Source organism: Ranitomeya imitator, chromosome 2, assembly GCF_032444005.1.
Source record: "Ranitomeya imitator isolate aRanImi1 chromosome 2, aRanImi1.pri, whole genome shotgun sequence".
In the NCBI taxonomy this organism is placed as follows: domain Eukaryota; kingdom Metazoa; phylum Chordata; class Amphibia; order Anura; family Dendrobatidae; genus Ranitomeya; species Ranitomeya imitator.
The window spans coordinates 649,878,577-649,898,258 of record NC_091283.1 but is presented as its reverse complement, the minus strand read 5'-3'; the positions used below and the strand labels follow the sequence as shown (position 1 = coordinate 649,898,258).

The 19,682-nt window shown below is 45.4% G+C and overlaps 1 protein-coding gene across 2 annotated transcripts in view; it reads left to right on the top strand.

Moving 5' to 3' along the window:
- The first annotated feature begins 6,751 nt into the window (after window positions 1-6,751).
- Window positions 6,752-19,682, top strand: part of LOC138667099 (zinc finger protein 19-like) — a 37,735-nt gene continuing 24,804 nt past the window's right edge. Inside the window, exons 1-2 of one of the 2 annotated variants that reach the window (XM_069755407.1) lie at window positions 6,752-6,863; window positions 8,410-8,536. In XM_069755407.1, coding sequence (XP_069611508.1) covers window positions 8,459-8,536 — 78 coding nt within the window. In that variant the 5' untranslated portion in view covers window positions 6,752-6,863; window positions 8,410-8,458. The remainder of the gene's footprint in view (window positions 6,864-8,409; window positions 8,537-19,682) is intronic. The other variant, XM_069755408.1, reaches the window with a different exon arrangement.

Genomic DNA, 19,682 nt, shown 5'->3' with positions numbered 1-19,682 from the left:
GGAAATAGGAAGAATTTCTTATTTCAATTACATATACAGAAGCTAGTATAACTTAACTATAATGGGGCCCATTTGATGTCAATTAAGGTGTGCAACATGTACTGATGGTTGTTCTGGTAAGGCATTGATCCCAGAACCATCATCAGTAGATGAATAAAAAGCCAAGACATGAAATCAGAATAAACCTTTCCCGTTTTAGGTCAGTTAGCATTACCATAATTATTAATATTTGCCAAATGCCAGAATAAAAAAGCAAAAAACACTTGACCCAAGTCATTCAGTTTTAGGGCAACGGTATCAAATGCTAATGAAATGTATGGAATCTCTCTCTCTCGAAAGGTTTATTCTAAATTCATGTTAGATATTGAGAAAAACATGCATGTGTGTCTTTATATAGTGTATGTTAGCTTCTGGTTTCAACTGTACATCACGTGAGCCACAGTACACCAGTACCATCATCTGTATATGTCAGCAGAACCACCATCAGTACATGAATATGTCACCAGAACCACCACAAGTACATAACTACATCACCAAGCTTAGTACAGCAATCAGTTGTAATGTCAAGTCAAGCCGATATACATTTGTATCTCTTGAACCAACAACTCCCAGTATGTCTTTAACAATGATAAGGAGATGCTGGGAGTTATCAGTCTTTAGCAGACTTCAGACCATACAGGAACCACAGTACTGATGAGACCTAGTAAGGCCAACAAGTAAACATTTACATCCAGGTACCTTATAGGTGACATCTTCTCTGACTGACTAGTTTCTTTTTTTTAGTCAACATCTTGTCCAGATGCCATGAAGACTTTTCACGTCCACAGCTCTTTGCAGACTTCTCTCTTCTCCAGTCTTCTGCAGCACACTGTGCCCTTACAAATAACAGCCCTCTATGTACAGTATAATGTCCCCCACAAAATGTGATGTTCCCCAAAGCCCCTATTGTAATGTCCCCACAGCCAGCCCACTCAGTATAATGTTCCCACATCCAGCCAAATTTGTAATGTCCCCTCATCCAGCCCTCGACAATGTCGTCTAAGGCAGCCCACCATTGCAGGGATGTCAAGCTCAAATACACAGAGGGCCAAAATTAAAGGCTTGGACAAAGTTGTTGGCCAACCTTATATTTATTTAAAAAAATGTCTACAATTGAAGTGTTTTCCATATCAAATATAACGATGAACTTTTTCAAATGGAAACAAACTTAAAGTGGTTGTCGCATGCATAAAGTAAATTTAAATGAATAGATCTTAAAATAAATATTGGAATATTATCAGACACAGACAGAAGTAGGCCCCTGTTCAAGAACAGCAGGGGGCCCTGCATTGCCTTACATGCAGTATAATGACCCCACAGTGATCCACACAGTATAATGGTCCCACATAATGCTCCATACGGTACAATTGCCTCACATAGTGCTCCATACAGTATAATAGCACCACATAGTGCTTCATACAGTATAATGGGCACCACATCATGCTCCATACAGTATAATGGACTCCACTTAGTCCTCCATGAAGTACAAGGGGGCCCTGCATTGCCTTATATACAGTATAATGACCCCACATAGTGCTTCATACGGTATAATGGCCCCACATAATGCTCCATACAGTACAATTGCCTCACATAGCGCTCCATCCAGTATAATGTGGCCCACATTTAAAAAAAATAAGCAAATACTCATTCATTCCCCTTTTGTTCTGGTCTCTTGATGGTGTCAGATCCTCTGCACAACTCCGTATACTTGGCCCTGAAACATCAGATGCAGAGGGGGAATGATGGGAGAGGAAGTGTCGGCTGACACTCTCTCCTCGATCATTGTTTTCAACTGTATCGGCATCTCAGATGCCGATCTAGTCAAAAGTGTGATGCCTGGCAGGGGACAGATATACTCAGGGGACCAAATATACTTACCCTGCGGGAAGAGCCAGTTTTAGACAAAGTGGAGCCCTGGGCAAAAGTTTAAAGTGAGGCTCCAAATGCTCACATATTACACAGAAACATTTCAGTTGTATTTACTTGTGCTGAGTTCAGGGCGTTTAAATGAGCGTGATCGATAATATTGAAGTCATTCGACACATGTTTCCTGGACTCTTTAAACCAACTAAGGAAGACTGATGGGCACAGAATGATCACTAGTAGATCACTAACAGATCACCATACAGTATCATGTTATCAGCAGTAGATCTACAGTTTACAGCGGCGATGTGCTGCTGAGAACAAGGATTTCTGTTCCGGCATAAACAATCCAATCACTCAATAAATAGGCAGCATTTTGCTTGTTTAGTGTAATACACCCCATAGCCCTCCATATAATATACCGTATTTTTCTGACTATAAGAAGCACCGGACCATAACTTGCACCTAGGTTTTAGAGGCGGAAATTAGAAAAAAAAATTGAAGCAAAAAATTTGGTCAATTCTATACCTAATAACCCCCTTATCCTAGTACAAAGGGTTCCCTCATCCCTAGCCTGGTATGCATTTCCCCCTCATCCCTATCCTGGTATGCAAGGTCCCATCTCTGTCCTGGTATGCAGGGCCCCATCCTTACATTAGTCCTACATATAATATAGTATAATGCACTCCAATTAGTACTCCATACAGTATAATGCATCCCATAGGCCTCCATACAGTACAATGCAGCCCCATATAGTATAATGCAGCCCTATAGAGTATATAAAATATAATCCAGTCCCATAGAATTATGGCCACCACGTACTTACTGATTTAAAAAACAAAAAACAAAACTCACCTCTCCTCGTTCTCCCGCTGCTCCAGACTCTGCAAAGCGTCTATTCAGCAGCTTCACTGCCCGGCCCGTGATGAAGTTACATTATCGCACTCACTGCGTTAGAAACAGAGGGGAGTTGATGGGAGAGGGAGTGTCACCTGATGCTGTCTCCCCCATGATTCATTTCAACTGTATCGGCATCTATGATGCTGATATGGTTGAACAAGAGATGCAGGGGGTGCCGAGCACCTGTCCCTCTTGACTCACGGTCCCAATAGTGGCCACTGGCTGGGAGCCCCTGAGGGAGTGGAGACCCTATGCAAATGCCTAGTTTGCCTGCTCTTAAAGCCAGCCCTTCAGGCGGGCCAAAGCTTCACATATGTTCCCTATTGTTATTGCCAATAAATGAGGGCAAATTAAAATAAGAAAAATAAAGATAAGCTTATACTCGCCTAAATCAGGCACCTGTCCAGTGCAGCTGCATCTCCTCTTCTGTCTGGTACAGCAGTGGGCACTGGATGGCATGATAACATCACTGAAGTGAGCCATCAGATTTCCCTTGCATGTGCCGTGTCCAACAGGGTGCAGACCCGAATTGGTCTGCGTTCTGCTGGAGTTTCCAGCAAAGCAGGGAGCGGACTACAACTTCTCTGCTCTGTTCCTGGGCGGCGCTCACATGCGAAGACATTTAGATGCAGGAAGGGAGCGAAGACCAGGGCCCCGACCGTCAGTGTGCTGAATACCTGTGGTCAGAGGAAGGTGCTGGGTGGCCACAGGTATTCAACATTGTCAGGGTTTTTTTTTTGCGTGCATCTCGGGGAGACAGGAGTTAGCACCCTGGGCAGGTACTTACCATGCCTATCCCTTGTTCCGGCCCTGTGAATGACATCCTCTCAGCTCTGATGCCTACTAAATACAGTATCCTGCACAGGAGAATAGGGACTTGACTGACTGCTTGCTCATTGGAGTCTAGCATTTACAGACCTCAGGTAATCCCTAGCCAAAGTGCAAAAGAAAAACAGTATCCAAAATGTCATATGTACAGTACAGACCAAAAGTTTGGACACACCTTCTCATTTAAAGATTTTTCTGTATTTTCATGAATATGAAAATTGTAAATTCACACTGAAGGCATTAAAACTATGAATTAACACATGTGCAATTATATACTTAACAAAAAAGTGTGAAACAACTGAAAATATGTCTTATATTCTAGGTTCTTCAAAGTAGCCACCTTTTGCTTTGATGACTGCTTTGCACACTCTTGGCATTCTCTTGATGAGCTTCAAAAGGTAGTCACCAGAAATGGTCTTCCAACAATCTTGAAGGAGTTCCCAGAGATGTTTAGCACTTGTTGGCCCTTTTGCCTTCAATCTGCGGTCCAGCTCACCCCAAACCATCTTGATTGGGTTCAGGTCTGGTGTAGCACCCCATCACTCTCCTTCTTGGTCAAATAGCCCTTACACAGCCTGGAGGTGTGTTTGGGGTCATTGTCCTGTTGAAAAATAAATGATGGTCCAACTAAAAGCAAACCAGATGGATAGCATGCCGCTGCAAGATGCTGTGGTAGCCCTTGCTGGTTCCGTATGCCTTCAATTTTTAATAAATCCCCAACAGTGTCACCAGCAAAGTACCCCCACACCATCACACCTCCTCCTCCATGCTTCACGGTGGGAACCAGGCATGTAGGTTCCATCTTTTCACCTTTTTCTGCGTCGCACACGGTAGTTGGAACCAAAGGTCTCAAATTTGGACTCATCAGACTAAAGCACAGATTTCCACTGGTCTAATGTCCATTCCCTGTGTTCTTTAGCCCAAACAAGTCTCTTCTGCTTGTTGCCTGTCCTTAGCAGTGGTTTCCTAGCAGCTATTTTATGATGAAGGCCTGCTGCACAAAGTCTCCTCTTAACGGTTGTTGTAGAGATGTGTCTGCTGCTAGAACTCTGTGTGGCATTGACCTGGTCTCTAATCTGAGCTGCTGTTAACCTGCGATTTCTGAGGCTGGTGACTCAGATAAACATCCTCAGAAGCAGAGGTGACTCTTGGTCTTCCTTTCCTGGGGCGGTCCTCATGTGAGCCAGTTTCTTAGTAGCCCTTGATGTTTTTTTGCAACTGCACTTGGGGACACTTTCAAAGTTTTCCCAATTTTTCGGACTGACTGACCTTCATTTCTTAAAGTATTGATGGCCACTCGTTTTTCTTTACTTAGAATTTGTATTATGGCAAGAAAAAAACAGCTAACAGTCTATTCAGTAGGACTATCAGCTGTGCATCCACCAGACTTCTGCACAACACAACTGATGGTCCCAACCCCATTTATAAGGCAAGAAATCCCATTTATTAAACCTGACAGGGCACACCTGTGAAGTGAAAACCATTTCCGGTGACTACCTCTTGAAGCTCATCAAGAGAATGCCAAGAGTGTGCACAGCAGTCATCAAAGTAAAAGGTCGCTACTTTGAAGAACCTAAGTATATAACTCCACATGTGTTAATTCATAGTTTTGATGCCTTCAGTGTGAATGTACAATTTTCATAGTCATGAAAATACAGAAAAATCTTTAAATGACAAGGTGTGTCCAAACTTTAGGTCTATACTAATTATATATATATATATATATATATATATATATATATATATATATTTATATTTACAATGCATCACGGTAACTATCTCTTGATAAATCAACTCCTTTGCCTGCATGCAAAGTGTTACTTGCTCAAAGAAATTGATGGTGAGAAGAGATGGGCACAATGATAAAAAAAAAAAATAACTGCCTTGTAAAAATCTTTGAGCTCCCCTATTCTGTCGCTTTTGTTTCCATTTTGCACTGCATTGTTCCACTGCAGAGAAATTTACATTTTTTGCTTCGGCGTCTTTTCTAGGGACGTGCGCTCTCACCCCTCCCTCCCAGACGCTGCCAATCAAGACTGAGCCGTGTCTGTGACTGTTAGATCTGCTGCTGAGCTATGATTGACAGCATCTAGGAAGGATGGGTGAAGGTACATGTCCCTAGGGAAAACTCTGAAGAAATGACCAGCTGAAATACTGGCAGAGATTTCACCTTTTTCGCTCCAGACAAAAAAAGTGAATATCTCTGCAATGAAGCGATCAAGGTCCATATGGGGGACTAAAATAACAATGAAAAATAAAGTTTCACACAAAAAAAAATTAAAATCAACTATTTTTCTCATCACTCTATTTGAGCAGGACGATGACTGTTAGCACCCGAGCATTCTCTGATAACACCTTATCCGAGGACGCTTGCTCATCACTAGTAATTACAGAAGTTAAATGCTTAAGTCCGTAATCGCAAAAATCGTACTGATCAGAAGAATCCTGGTGTCAGGTCACAATGAACGCTGTAAAATTGAAACCCCAAAAATAATGGTGGTACTCGACATTTTTTCATCATTTCACTGCAATTTTTCTTCCCATTTTCCACTACATTACATGTAAAATGAACGGTGTCACTGATCACCACAACCCTCAGGCTGCCGTCACACTAGCAGTATTTGGACAGTATTTTACATCAGTATTTGTAAGCCCAAACCAGGAATGGAACAATTAGAGGAAAAGTATAATAGAAACATATGCAACACTTCTGTATTTATCACCCACTCCTGGTTTTGGCTACAAATACTGATGTAAAATACTGACCAAATACTGCTAGTGTGACGGCAGCCTCATACGTCCATGTCTAAAAAAAAAAAAAAGGAAAACCGACATTTCTCCCATTCAGGAAAGGGTTAACCCATAAGCCTCCCTGTGGCTGAGGCTACGTCCTGCTCACTAGATGTGATGTCAATCACTTAATTTGGTGCCTTCATAGGAAAAACACAATGGAAGCGAGGAGCACAATGGGAGCCACACAGCAGCCGGCCACAGTGACTGCAGGACCTTGTGCTGACAGCCAGGAAATGGGACAGGCTACAGCTGTCACTGGTCACATGACAGGAAGTGCACTCCTCAGCTGTGACTGGTCACTTAACAGGAAGTGCACTCCTCAGCTGTCACTGGTCACATGACAGGAAGTGCACGCCAGCGAGGGAAAGGGCTCAGCTGTGACTGGTCACGTGACTGCGGCATCATCACAACTCCTGTAGTCACTAGGTAGAACATCAGAGGTAAGTTTGGGTGACATGTAGTTATTAATGGCAGGAATGTGTCTGTGCATGTACACGTATGTATATGTAACGTCTGTGTACCTTGCTACTAGAACTATGAAAAACAGCAGCGGCTATAACTGGACAGATAGTGTCAGCAGCTTCCACACTGAGTCTGAGTCTCATAGATAAGGAGTGTGAGAGTTTCACTGTCCTCTGAGGGCTGCAAGACCCCCACAGGGTCTGCGGAGCCCACTCCTTAATCCATGTAAGAAGACTCATTCATTCCTGCCCTGAGGGTCACAGGTTGTCAGAAGTTACAGATATCTAATAGGGGTGCAGCAAAGCATTAACATAATAATAATAATAATCTTTATTTATATAGCGCCAACATATTCCGCAGCGCTTTACAGTTTAACAGTAATCAAACACAACAGTCATAAGTAACAATGTTAACAATACAATAATTAAAGCGAAATAAAACGACCCTGCTCGTGAGAGCTTACAATCTACAATGAGGTGGGGAGATACAAAGTACAGGTGTGTATTTACAATGATGACCCAGCCATCTTCATGGGATGGGGGATAAGTAAAGGCCACATGAGCTGGTCACCAGCCACTATTTATGGTGCTGTTGGGTGCGGCGGAGTTTGATGGAGGGTTATTCTCAGATTGTGTGTGTGTGTGTGTGTAGCCCATTCACTATCACCCCCACACACACCAAGGGGGCCAAGGACTGAGCCCTGAGGTACCCCGACAGCAAGAGGAAGAGGAGATGACGTGGAGCCAGCAATCAAAACACTGAAGGAGCGGTCAGACAGATACAACGAGAACCAGGAGAGAGCAGTGTCCTTAATGCCTTATGACTGGAGCCTAGAGAGTAGGAGACGGTTGTCAACAGTGTCGAAAGCTGCAGAATAAGCAGAGAGTGTTCACCATTACATTTTGCTGTCAGAAGGTCATTAGTCACTTTGATGAGTGCAGTTTCTGTAGAATGTAGGGGGCGGAAGCCGGACTGTGAAGGGTCTAGGAGGGAGTGAGTGGAGAGGTAACGGGTAAGGCGGGAGTAGACTAGGCGCTCCATGAGTTTAGAGATGAAGGGGAGATTGGAGACTGGTCTGTAGTTATTTGTGCAGGATTGGTCGAGAGAGGTTTTTTTAATAATGGAGTAATGATAGCGTGTTTGAAGGAGGAGGGGAAAATGCCAGGAGGGAGAGATTAAAGATTGTAGTTAGGTGAGTAGTGACGACTGGAGAGAGAGACTGAAGGAGATGAGAGGGAATGGGGTCAGTAATGCATGTAGTCGGATGAGAAGAGAGGAGCCTGGAGACTCCTTATACTGTGATGGGATCGAATGTGGAGAGTGAGCCAGGGGAGATGCAGGGAGGGATTGGAGTCACGGCACTTGGTGGCTGGGAGCGGATTTCCTGATGGATATTAGCTATTCACGCAATAAAGTGGGAGATCAGGTTATCATCACAGATGTCTGTGATAGGGGCCTGTGGGATATGTTACAAGCTGTTTTCTCTCACAGAATTCTTTAATCACACTTTTTTTTACTCCTCAGATCACTGCTAGTTAACTGTGACACTCCATTGCCTTGACTGGCTCCAAGGATGGATAAAGATCGGAAAAAAGTGACCAACAATATTTTAAAACTTACCTTGGAAATTATCTATTTGCTTACTGGTGAGGTGAGAGAATTCAAGGAATATTTTGCTATCCTTAGGCTCAGCTCACATCCTTCAAGCAAAAAAAAGAAATTATATATATTACAGTGTGCGTGAAAGGTTGGCACACTTAGCTGCTTTCTCAGGTAGACACAGGAACACTTTGGTGGTGAAGCACCTGCTGGTTTATTGAAGGCAGCATACTCCAAGGCAGGGTTCAGAAAACAAAAGCAGCCTTTCTGGCTTAACGGAAAAAAAACAAAAACAAAGTGCAACAAAGTCCTTTTCTCTGCAGGTTTCAACATGCAGACACCTAGCAATGTCCTCCTTGGAGCTCCATGGGAGTACCTCCTCTCCCAAGACACCACCCAGACTGTCTCTTATATCCAGATATTTAACCAGGACCATGTGATGATCACATGATTGTGACATCACCGCAGGTCCTGCTAGTACATATGCCTGTGTTGGCTGCAGGAAGAGATATGGTGAGCACCAGAGGTGTATCTAGGGTTTCTGGCACTCGGGTCAAGAATTCATTTAGACATGTACCGACGAGCCGCTCTCCCTAATGCTCTCAATATTCAGTGAAAGACAGAGAGAAGCAGGAAGAGAAGCTCGTTGTCACAGGACCATAAGTATGAAAGTTGCATGTGAGTGAAGTGTCCATGTGATGACTACTGGAACCAGCAGAGCTGAATCCTGACATCGCAGGCTTCTGAATTCTCACAACTAATGTGGAGCACCCCCGTAGGGCTAGGGGGTACTCAGTACCGGGTCCTTCCGTTCTCAAGTGGGATGTCACGGTGGCTGACCCGGTCCGTGGCCCTCGGGAGGTCTGTTGTAAAAGGGAAAGGTCTTTAAAGGGATAGTGTTCGTGACGCCACCTGTGGTATTCGGTCAGGGTGACCAATGCTGCCTAGGGGTCCGCTGGGGTGATGTTATAGCAGCTAGATGGTATACCTTCCCACAGGTGAAGTGTGTCCCCAGGGCTTCCCAGAGTGTAGATGGTGGATGGTGTGAGGCACAGTGAAGAACGAGGATACAAGGTTGCAGTCTCTACCTTTTTACTGAAGGCTTCAGTGGAGCGCCCCCAGATGCAGGGCCGTGGGATACTCGGTACCGGTCCTCTCTGTCTCGGTTCTAGGGCTGTCACGGTAGCTGGACCCGGTCCGTGACCCTGCTAAGGGGCGTCCAATGAAAAGGTGATGAAAGTTGGCCAAGGTTTCGTGACGCCACCTGTGGTATTCGGTCAGGATGACTGTCGCTGCTTGGGGTCCACTGGGGTGGTGTTATGGTAGCTAGATGGTATACCTTCCCACAGGTGAAGTATATCCCCAGGGCTTCCCAGTAGTGTAGGTGGTAATGATGTGAGGCGCGGGGAATAACGAGGACACAGGGTTGCAGTCTCTTTACCTTTTACTGAAGACTTCGGGATCCGCAATCCAGAGCACTGTTAACAGGGCTGGCTGAGACCGGCCGGTCCGAAGACACATCCAGAGTTCCCTTTGCAGGTGGAAATCAGTGCCTACCACTAGTGCCTGTTTGTTGTAGTTCTTCCCTGCTGAGCATTTGGGATAGTCCTCTGTTATGACCTGGTGGTTAGGAGCACCCGGAATGACCTGATAGTTAAACCACATAAAGGACGAGCTCTGGGATGTGGGAACTCTGCTGACCGCAAGCCCTAATCCTATCACACACACTAGAAATAGCCGTGGAGCGTTCCTGACCAGACCTATGCGCCTCGTCACAGCCTAAGAGCTATCTAGCCCTAGAGATGGAAAATAAAGCCTACCTTGCCTCAGAGAAATTCCCCAAAGGTAAAGGAAGCCCCCCACATATATTGACTGTGAGTAAAGATGAAAGTCACAAACGCAGAAATGACACAGGTTTCAGCAAAGGGAGGCCAGACTTACTAAATAGACAGAGGATAGGAAAGGTAACTTTGCGATCAGCACAAAAACCTACAAAAGACCACGCAGAGTGTGCAAAAAAGACCTCCGCGGTGCGGAGGGGCCACTCTGCATCCCAGAGCTTCCAGCTAGCAAGACAAAATCATGATAACCAGCTGGACAAGAAAACAGTGAACAAATAATGACTATCAGGAACTTAGCTTCAGCAGGAGAAGACAGGTCACCAGAGAGATCCAGGAGCGAACTGAACAAATGCAAAAACATTGCCAGCTGGCATGGAGTAACGATCTGAGAGGAGTTAAATAGAACAGCCAACCAAAGGATAAACCACGTCACCTGTGTAAGGAACCTCAGAAGCCGCAGCTTCACTCATAGCCACCAGAGGGAGCCCATAGACAGAACTCGCCGAAGTACCATTCACGACCACAGGAGGGAGTTCGACAACAGAATTCACAACATAACCCCCCTTGAGGAGGGGTCACCGAACCCTCACCAGAGCCCCCAGGCCAACCAGGATGAGCCAAATGAAAGGCACGAACAAGATCGGCAGCATGAACATCAGAGGCAAAAACCCAGGAATTATCTTCCTGACCATAACCCTTCCACTTGACCAGGTACTGGAGTTTCCGTCTCGAAACACGAGAATCCAAAATCTTCTCCACCACATACTCCAACTCCCCCTCGACCAACACCGGGGCAGGAGGATCAACGGAGGGAACCATAGGCGCCGCGTATCTCCGCAACAACGACCTATGGAACACATTATGGATGGCAAAAGAAGCTGGAAGGTCCAAACGAAATGACACAGGATTAAGAACTTCAGAAATCTTATATGGCCCAATGAAACGAGGCTTAAACTTAGGAGAGGAAACCTTCATAGGAACATGGCGAGATGACAACCAAACCAAATCCCCAACACGAAGTCGGGGACCAACACAACGCCGGCGGTTAGCGAAACGTTGAGCCTTCTCCTGGGACAATGTCAAATTGTCCACCACATGAGTCCAAATCTGCTGCAACCTGTCCACCACCGCATCCACACCAGGACAGTCCGAAGGCTCAACCTGCCCTGAAGAGAAACGAGGATGGAAACCAGAATTACAAAAAAAAGGAGAAACTAAAGTAGCCGAGCTGGCCCGATTATTAAGGGCGAACTCAGCCAAAGGCAAGAAGGACACCCAATCATCCTGATCAGCAGAAACAAAGCATCTCAGATATGTCTCCAAAGTCTGATTAGTTCGTTCGGTTTGGCCTTTAGTCTGAGGATGGAAAGCCAAAGAAAAAGACAAATCAATGCCCATCTTAGCGCAAAAGGACCGCCAAAACCTCGAAACAAACTGGGAACCTCTGTCCGAGACGATGTTCTCTGGAATGCCATGCAAACGAACCACATGCTGGAAAAATAATGGCACCAAATCAGAGGAGGAAGGCAATTTAGGTAAGGGTACCAAATGGACCATCTTAGAGAAGCGATCACAAACCACCCAAATGACTGACATCCTTTGAGAAACAGGGAGATCTGAAATAAAATCCATGGAAATATGCGTCCAGGGCCTCTTCGGGATCGGCAAGGGCAAAAGCAACCCACTGGCACGAGAACAGCAGGGCTTAGCCCGAGCACAAGTCCCACAGGACTGCACAAAAGAACGCACATCCCGTGACAAAGAAGGCCACCGAAAGGATCTAGCCACCAAATCTCTGGTACCAAAGATTCCAGGATGACCAGCCAACACTGAACAATGAATGTCAGAGATAACTCTACTAGTCCATCTATCAGGGACAAACAGTTTCTCCGTAGGACAACGGTCAGGTCTATCAGCCTGAAACTTTTGCAGCACACGCCGCAAATCAGGGGAAATGGCAGACAAAATTACCCCTTCTTTAAGAATACCTGCCGGCTCCGGAACACCCGGAGAGTCAGGCACAAAACTCCTTGACAGGCCGTCAGCCTTCACATTCTTAGATCCCGGAAGGTATGAAACCACAAAATCAAAACGGGAGAAAAAGAGCGACCATCGAGCCTGTCTAGGATTCAACCATTTGGCAGACTCGAGATAAGTTAAATTCTTGTGATCCGTCAAGACCACCACGCAATGTTTAGCTCCTTCAAGCCAATGTCGCCACTCCTCGAATGCCCACTTCATGGCCAACAACTCCCGATTGCCCACATGATAATTGAGCTCAGCAGGTGAGAATTTTCTAGAAAAGAAGGCACAGGGTTTCATCACCGAGCCATCAGAACTTCTTTGCGACAACACAGCCCCTGCTCCAAGTTCAGAAGCATCAACCTCAACCTGAAAAGGGAGCGAAACATCTGGCTGGCACAACACAGGGGCAGAAGCAAAACGTCGCTTCAACTCCTGAAAAGCTTCTACAGCCGCGAGGACCAATTGACCACATCAGCACCTTTCTTGGTCAAATCAGTCAACGGTTTAGCAATACTGGAAAAATTAGCGATGAAGCGACGATAAAAATTAGCAAAGCCCAGGAACTTCTGCAAGCTCTTCACAGATGTCGGCTGAGTCCAATCATAAATGGCCTGAACTTTAACAGGGTCCATCTCGATAGTAGAAGGGGAAAAAATGAAACCCAAAAAGGAAACCTTCTGAACTCCAAAGAGACATTTTGACCCCTTTACAAACAAGGAATTCGCACGAAGGACCTGGAACACCATTCTGACCTGCTTCACATGAGACTCCCAATCATCCGAAAAGACCAAAATGTCATCCAAATATACAATCATGAATCTATCCAGGTACTCTCGGAAGATGTCATGCATAAAGGACTGAAACACAGATGGAGCATTAGAAAGCCCGAATGGCATAACCAGGTACTCAAAATGGCCCTCGGGCGTATTAAATGCCGTTTTCCATTCATCTCCCTGTTTAATTCGCACAAGATTATACGCCCCTCGAAGATCTATCTTGGTGAACCAACTAGCCCCCTTAATCCGAGCAAATAAATCAGACAGCAGCGGCAAAGGATACTGAAATTTGACTGTGATCTTATTAAGAAGGCGGTAATCAATACAAGGTCTCAAAGAACCATCCTTCTTGGCCACAAAAAAGAACCCTGCTCCCAATGGTGACGACGACGGACGAATATGACCCTTCTCCAAGGATTCCTTTATATAACTCCGCATAGCGGCGTGCTCTGGCACAGATAAATTAAACAGACGGCCCTTAGGAAACTTACTACCAGGAATCAAATTAATAGCACAGTTGCAAGCCCTATGAGGAGGTGGGGCACCGGATTTGGGCTCTTCAAATACATCCCGGTAATCTGATAAAAACTGAGGGACTTCAGAAGGAGTGGAAGGCGAAATTGACAGCAATGGAACATCACCATGTACCCCCTGACAACCCCAGCTGGACACAGACATAGATTTCCAATCAAACACTGGATTATGGACCTGTAGCCATGGCAACCCCAAAACGACCACATCATGCAGATTATGCAACACCAAAAAGCGAATATCCTCCTGATGTGCAGGAGCCATGCACATGGTCAATTGAGTCCAGTACTGAGGCTTATTCTTGGCCAAAGGCATAGCATCAATTCCTCTCAATGGAATAGGATACTGCAAGGGCTCCAAGAAAAAAACACAGCGCCTGGCAAACTCCAAGTCCATCAAATTCAGGGCAGTGCCTGAATCCACAAATGCCATTACAGAATAGGACGACAGAGAGCAAATCAGAGTAACGGACAATAGAAATTTAGACTGTACCGTACCAATGGTGGCATGTTGTGAGTTCTGTTTTTGGGCTCCCTCTGGTGGTTACTGATGGTACTGGGTGACTTGTCTTTCCTGGGTTTCTGGGTTCCACCTGTTCCATCAGCATATGGGAGTTTCCTATTTAACCTGGCTTTGCTGGCATTTCCTCGCCGGTTATCAATGTATCCAGTGTGTCTTGTTACCTCTGCTCCCTGCTCCTAGAACCTTCTGGACAAGCTAAGTTTGGATTTTCCTGTTTTGTGTTTTGCTTAATTTGGTTTTTAGTCCAGCCTGCAGATATGTGATTCTCTGCTGCTGGTTGCTCTAGTGGGCTGAAATTGCTTTTCATGTACCATGAGTTGGCACATGAGTTCAAGTAATTTCAGGATGGTTTTTTGAAGGGTTTTTCGCTGACCGCGCAGTTCACTTTTGTATCCTCTGCTATCTAGCTTTAGCGGGCCTCATTTTGCTGAAACTGTTTTCATACTACGTATGTGCTTTCCTCTCATTTCACCGTCATTATATGTGGGGGGCTGCTATTTGCTGTGGGGTATTTCTCTGGAGGCAAGAGAGGTCTGTGTTTCTTCTGATAGGGGAAGTGAGATCTTCGGCTGGAGCGAGACGTCTAGGATCATCGTAGGCACGTTCCCCGGCTACTTTTATTTGTGTGTTAGGTTCAGGGTCGCGGTCAGCTCAGGTTCCATCGCCCTAGAGCTTGTTTGTATCTGTGCTTGTCCTTTTTGTGATCCCCTGCCATTGGGATCATGACTGTATAACCGGCCCACAAAGTGTTAATTGTATTGGCTGAAGTAGGAGGATAAGTAGTCTGAGGAAGTTTTTTTTTTTTTTTTCCCCTCAGAGTTTGCTGCCTAGCCTTATTGCAGCCTGGCTACTTCCTCCTCCTCTTAATCTTTGAATGGCTCTGATCTCAGCTGTTTATCATGGACGTCCAGAGTTTGGCTTCCAGCCTGAATAATCTTGCCACTAAGGTTCAAAATATACAGGATTTTGTTGTACATGCTCCTATGTCTGAATCTAGAATTCCTGTCCCAGAGTTTTTTTCTGGAGATAGATCTCGTTTTCTGAATTTTAGGAACAATTGCAAGTTGTTTCTTTCTTTGAAATCTCGCTCCTCTGGAGACCCTGCTCAGCAAGTCAAGATAATTGTATCTTTCCTGCGGGGTGACCCTCAGGATTGGGCATTTGCATTGGCACTAGGGGACCCTGCGTTGCTTAATGCAGATGCGTTTTTTCTGGCATTGGGTTTGCTCTATGAGGAACCTAACCAAGAGATTCAGGCTGAAAAAGCTTTGTTGGCCCTCTCTCAGGGGGAAGATGAAGCAGAAATTTATTGTCAAAAATTTCGGAAGTGGTCGGTACTTACTCAGTGGAATGAGTGCGCTCTGGCTGCAAAGTTTAGAGATGGCCTTTCTGAGGCCATTAAAGATGTTATGGTGGGGTTCCCTGCGCCTGCTGGTCTGAATGAGTCTATGACTATGGCTGTTCAGATTGATCGGCGTTTACGGGAGCGCAAACCTGTGCATCATTTGGCGGTGTCGTCTGAACCGTCACCTGAGATAATGCAATGTGATAGAATTCAGTCCAGAAGTGAACGGCAAAAGTATAGGCGGAAAAAAGGGTTGTGCTTTTATTGTGGTGATTCAGCTCATGTTATATCAGCATGCCCTAAACGCACAAAAAAGGTTGATAAGTCTGTTGCCATTAGTACTTTACAGTCTAAGTTCATTCTGTCTGTGACTCTGATTTGTTCATTATCATCCATTTCCGTCGATGCCTATGTGGATTCAGGCGCTGCCCTGAGTCTTATGGATTGGTCATTTGCCAATCGCTGTGGGTTTAGTCTGGAGCCTCTGGAAGTCCCTATTCCTTTGAAGGGAATTGACTCTACACCTTTGGCTATGAATAAACCTCAGTACTGGACACAAGTGACCATGCGTATGACTCCCGTTCATCAGGAGGTGATTCGCTTCCTGGTACTGTATAATTTGCATGATGTTCTAGTACTTGGTCTGCCATGGTTACAAACTCATAATCCAGTCCTTGACTGGAAATCAGTGTCTGTGTTAAGCTGGGGTTGTCAGGGGGTTCATGATAATGCACCTCCGATTTCTATCGCTTCATCTACTCCTTCTGAGATTCCTGTGTTTTTGTCTGACTATCGGGATGTTTTTGAGGAGCCTAAGCTCAGTTCGCTTCCTCCTCACAGGGATTGCGATTGTGCTATAAATTTAATTCCGGGCAGTAAATTTCCTAAAGGTCGTTTGTTCAATCTGTCAGTGCCAGAGCATACTGCTATGCGGGATTATGTTAAGGAGTCCTTGGAAAAGGGACATATCCGTCCATCTTTGTCCCCTTTGGGAGCAGGTTTTTTTTTCGTGGCCAAGAAAGATGGTTCCTTGAGGCCTTGTATAGATTATCGTCTTTTGAATAAGATTACCGTAAAATATCAGTATCCTTTGCCATTGTTGACTGATTTGTTTGCTCGCATTAAGGGGGCTAAATGGTTCACTAAGATTGATCTTCGGGGTGCGTATAATCTTATACGAATAAAGCAAGGTGATGAGTGGAAAACCGCATTTAATACGCCTGAGGGCCATTTTGAGTATTTGGTAATGCCTTTTGGACTTTCTAATGCTCCTTCAGTCTTCCAGTCCTTTATGCACGATATTTTCCGTGAATATCTGGATAAATTTATGATTGTGTATTTGGATGATATTTTTTTTTTTTCTGATGACTGGGAGTCTCATGTTCAGCAGGTCAGGAAGGTGTTTCAGGTCCTGCGGGCCAATTCCTTGTTTGTAAAAGGCTCAAAGTGTCTCTTTGGAGTCCAGAAGATTTCTTTCTTGGGGTATATTTTTTCCCCTTCTACTATTGAGATGGATCCCGTCAAGGTTCAGGCTATTTGTGACTGGACGCAGCCTACATCTCTTAAGAGTCTACAGAAGTTCTTGGGCTTTGCTAATTTCTATCGTCGTTTTATAACTAATTTTTCTAGTGTTGTTAAGCCTTTGACGGATTTGACTAAGAAGGGTGCTGATGTTGCTAATTGGTCTCCTGCGGCTGTGGAGGCCTTTCAGGAACTTAAGCGCCGGTTTTCTTCTGCTCCTGTGTTGCGTCAGCCAGATGTTTCGCTCCCTTTTCAGGTTGAGGTTGATGCTTCCGAGATTGGAGCGGGGGCAGTTTTGTCACAGAGAAGCTCCGATGGCTCAGTGATGAAGCCATGCGCGTTTTTTTCTAGAAAGTTTTCGCCGGCTGAGCGGAATTATGATGTTGGTAATCGGGAACTTTTGGCCATGAAGTGGGCATTTGAGGAGTGGCGTCATTGGCTAGAGGGTGCTAGACATCGTGTGGTGGTCTTGACTGATCACAAAAATTTGATTTACCTTGAGTCTGCCAGGCGTCTGAATCCTAGACAGGCTCGTTGGTCACTGTTTTTCTCTCGTTTCAATTTTGTGGTTTCATACCTGCCAGGTTCAAAGAATGTGAAGGCGGATGCTCTTTCTAGGAGTTTTGTGCCTGACTCCCTTGGAAATTCTGAGCCCTCTGGTATCCTTAGGGATGGGGTGATTTTGTCTGCTGTCTCCCCAGACTTGCGACGTGCTTTGCAGGAGTTTCAGGTGGCTAAACCTGATCATTGTCCGCCTGAGAGACTGTTTGTTCCGGATAATTGGACCAGTAGAGTCATCTCCGAGGTCCATTCTTCTGCGTTGGCAGGTCATCCTGGAATATTTGGTACTAGAGACTTGGTGGCCAGGTCTTTTTGGTGGCCTTCCTTGTCGAGGGATGTGCGTTCTTTTGTGCAGTCTTGTGAGGTTTGTGCTCGGGCTAAGCCTTGCTGTTCTCGGGCCAGTGGATTGTTGTCACCTTTGCCTATCCCGAAGAGGCCTTGGACGCACATTTCCATGGACTTTATTTCGGATCTCCCTGTCTCTCAAAAAATGTCCGTCATCTGGGTTGTGTGTGATCGCTTTTCTAAAATGGTTCATCTGGTACCCTTGCCTAAGTTGCCTTCCTCCTCTGAGTTGGTCCCTCTGTTTTTTCAGAATGTGGTTCGTTTGCATGGGATTCCTGAGAACATCGTTTCTGACAGGGGATCCCAGTTTGTGTCTAGATTTTGGCGGACTTTCTGTGCTAAGATGGGCATTGATTTGTCCTTTTCGTCTGCATTCCATCCTCAGACGAATGGCCAGACTGAACGAACTAATCAGACCTTGGAAACTTATTTAAGGTGTTTTGTTTCTGCTGATCAGGATGACTGGGTTACCTTTTTGCCGCTGGCCGAGTTTGCGCTTAATAATCGGGCTAGTTCTGCTACCTTGGTTTCTCCTTTCTTTTGTAATTCGGGGTTTCATCCTCGTTTTTCCTCTGGTCAGGTGGAACCTTCTGATTGTCCTGGAGTGGACATGGTGGTGGATAGGTTGCATCGGATTTGGAGTCATGTGGTGGACAATTTGAAGTTGTCCCAGGAGAAGGCTCAGCAGTTTGCTAATCGCCGTCGCCGCGTGGGTCCTCGACTTCTTGTTGGTGACTTGGTGTGGTTGTCTTCTCGTTTTGTTCCTATGAAGGTCTCTTCTCCTAAGTTCAAGCCTCGGTTCATCGGTCCCTATAGGATCTTGGAAATTCTTAACCCTGTGTCATTTCGTTTGGATCTCCCGGCATCGTTTGCTATTCATAATGTGTTTCATCGGTCGTTGTTGCGGAAGTATGAGGTACCTGTTGTTCCTTCTCTTGAGCCTCCTGCTCCAGTGCTGGTGGAGGGAGAATTGGAGTATGTTGTGGAGAAGATCTTGGATTCTCGTGTTTCCAGACGGAAACTCCAGTATTTGGTCAAGTGGAAGGGTTATGGTCAGGAGGATAATTCTTGGGTGGTTGCCTCGGATGTTCATGCTGATGATTTGGTTCGCGCTTTTCATAGGGCTCATCCTGGTCGCCCTGGTGGTTCTCGTGAGGGTTCGGTGACCCCTCCTCAAGGGGGGGTACTGTTGTGAGTTCTGTTTTTGGGCTCCCTCTGGTGGTTACTGATGGTACTGGGTGACTTGTCTTTCCTGGGTTTCTGGGTTCCACCTGTTCCATCAGCATATGGGAGTTTCCTATTTAACCTGGCTTTGCTGGCATTTCCTCGCCGGTTATCAATGTATCCAGTGTGTCTTGTTACCTCTGCTCCCTGCTCCTAGAACCTTCTGGACAAGCTAAGTTTGGATTTTCCTGTTTTGTGTTTTGCTTAATTTGGTTTTTAGTCCAGCCTGCAGATATGTGATACTCTGCTGCTGGTTGCTCTAGTGGGCTGAAATTGCTTTTCATGTACCATGAGTTGGCACATGAGTTCAAGTAATTTCAGGATGGTTTTTTGAAGGGTTTTTCGCTGACCGCGCAGTTCACTTTTGTATCCTCTGCTATCTAGCTTTAGCGGGCCTCATTTTGCTGAAACTGTTTTCATACTACGTATGTGCTTTCCTCTCATTTCACTGTCATTATATGTGGGGGGCTGCTATTTGCTGTGGGGTATTTCTCTGGAGGCAAGAGA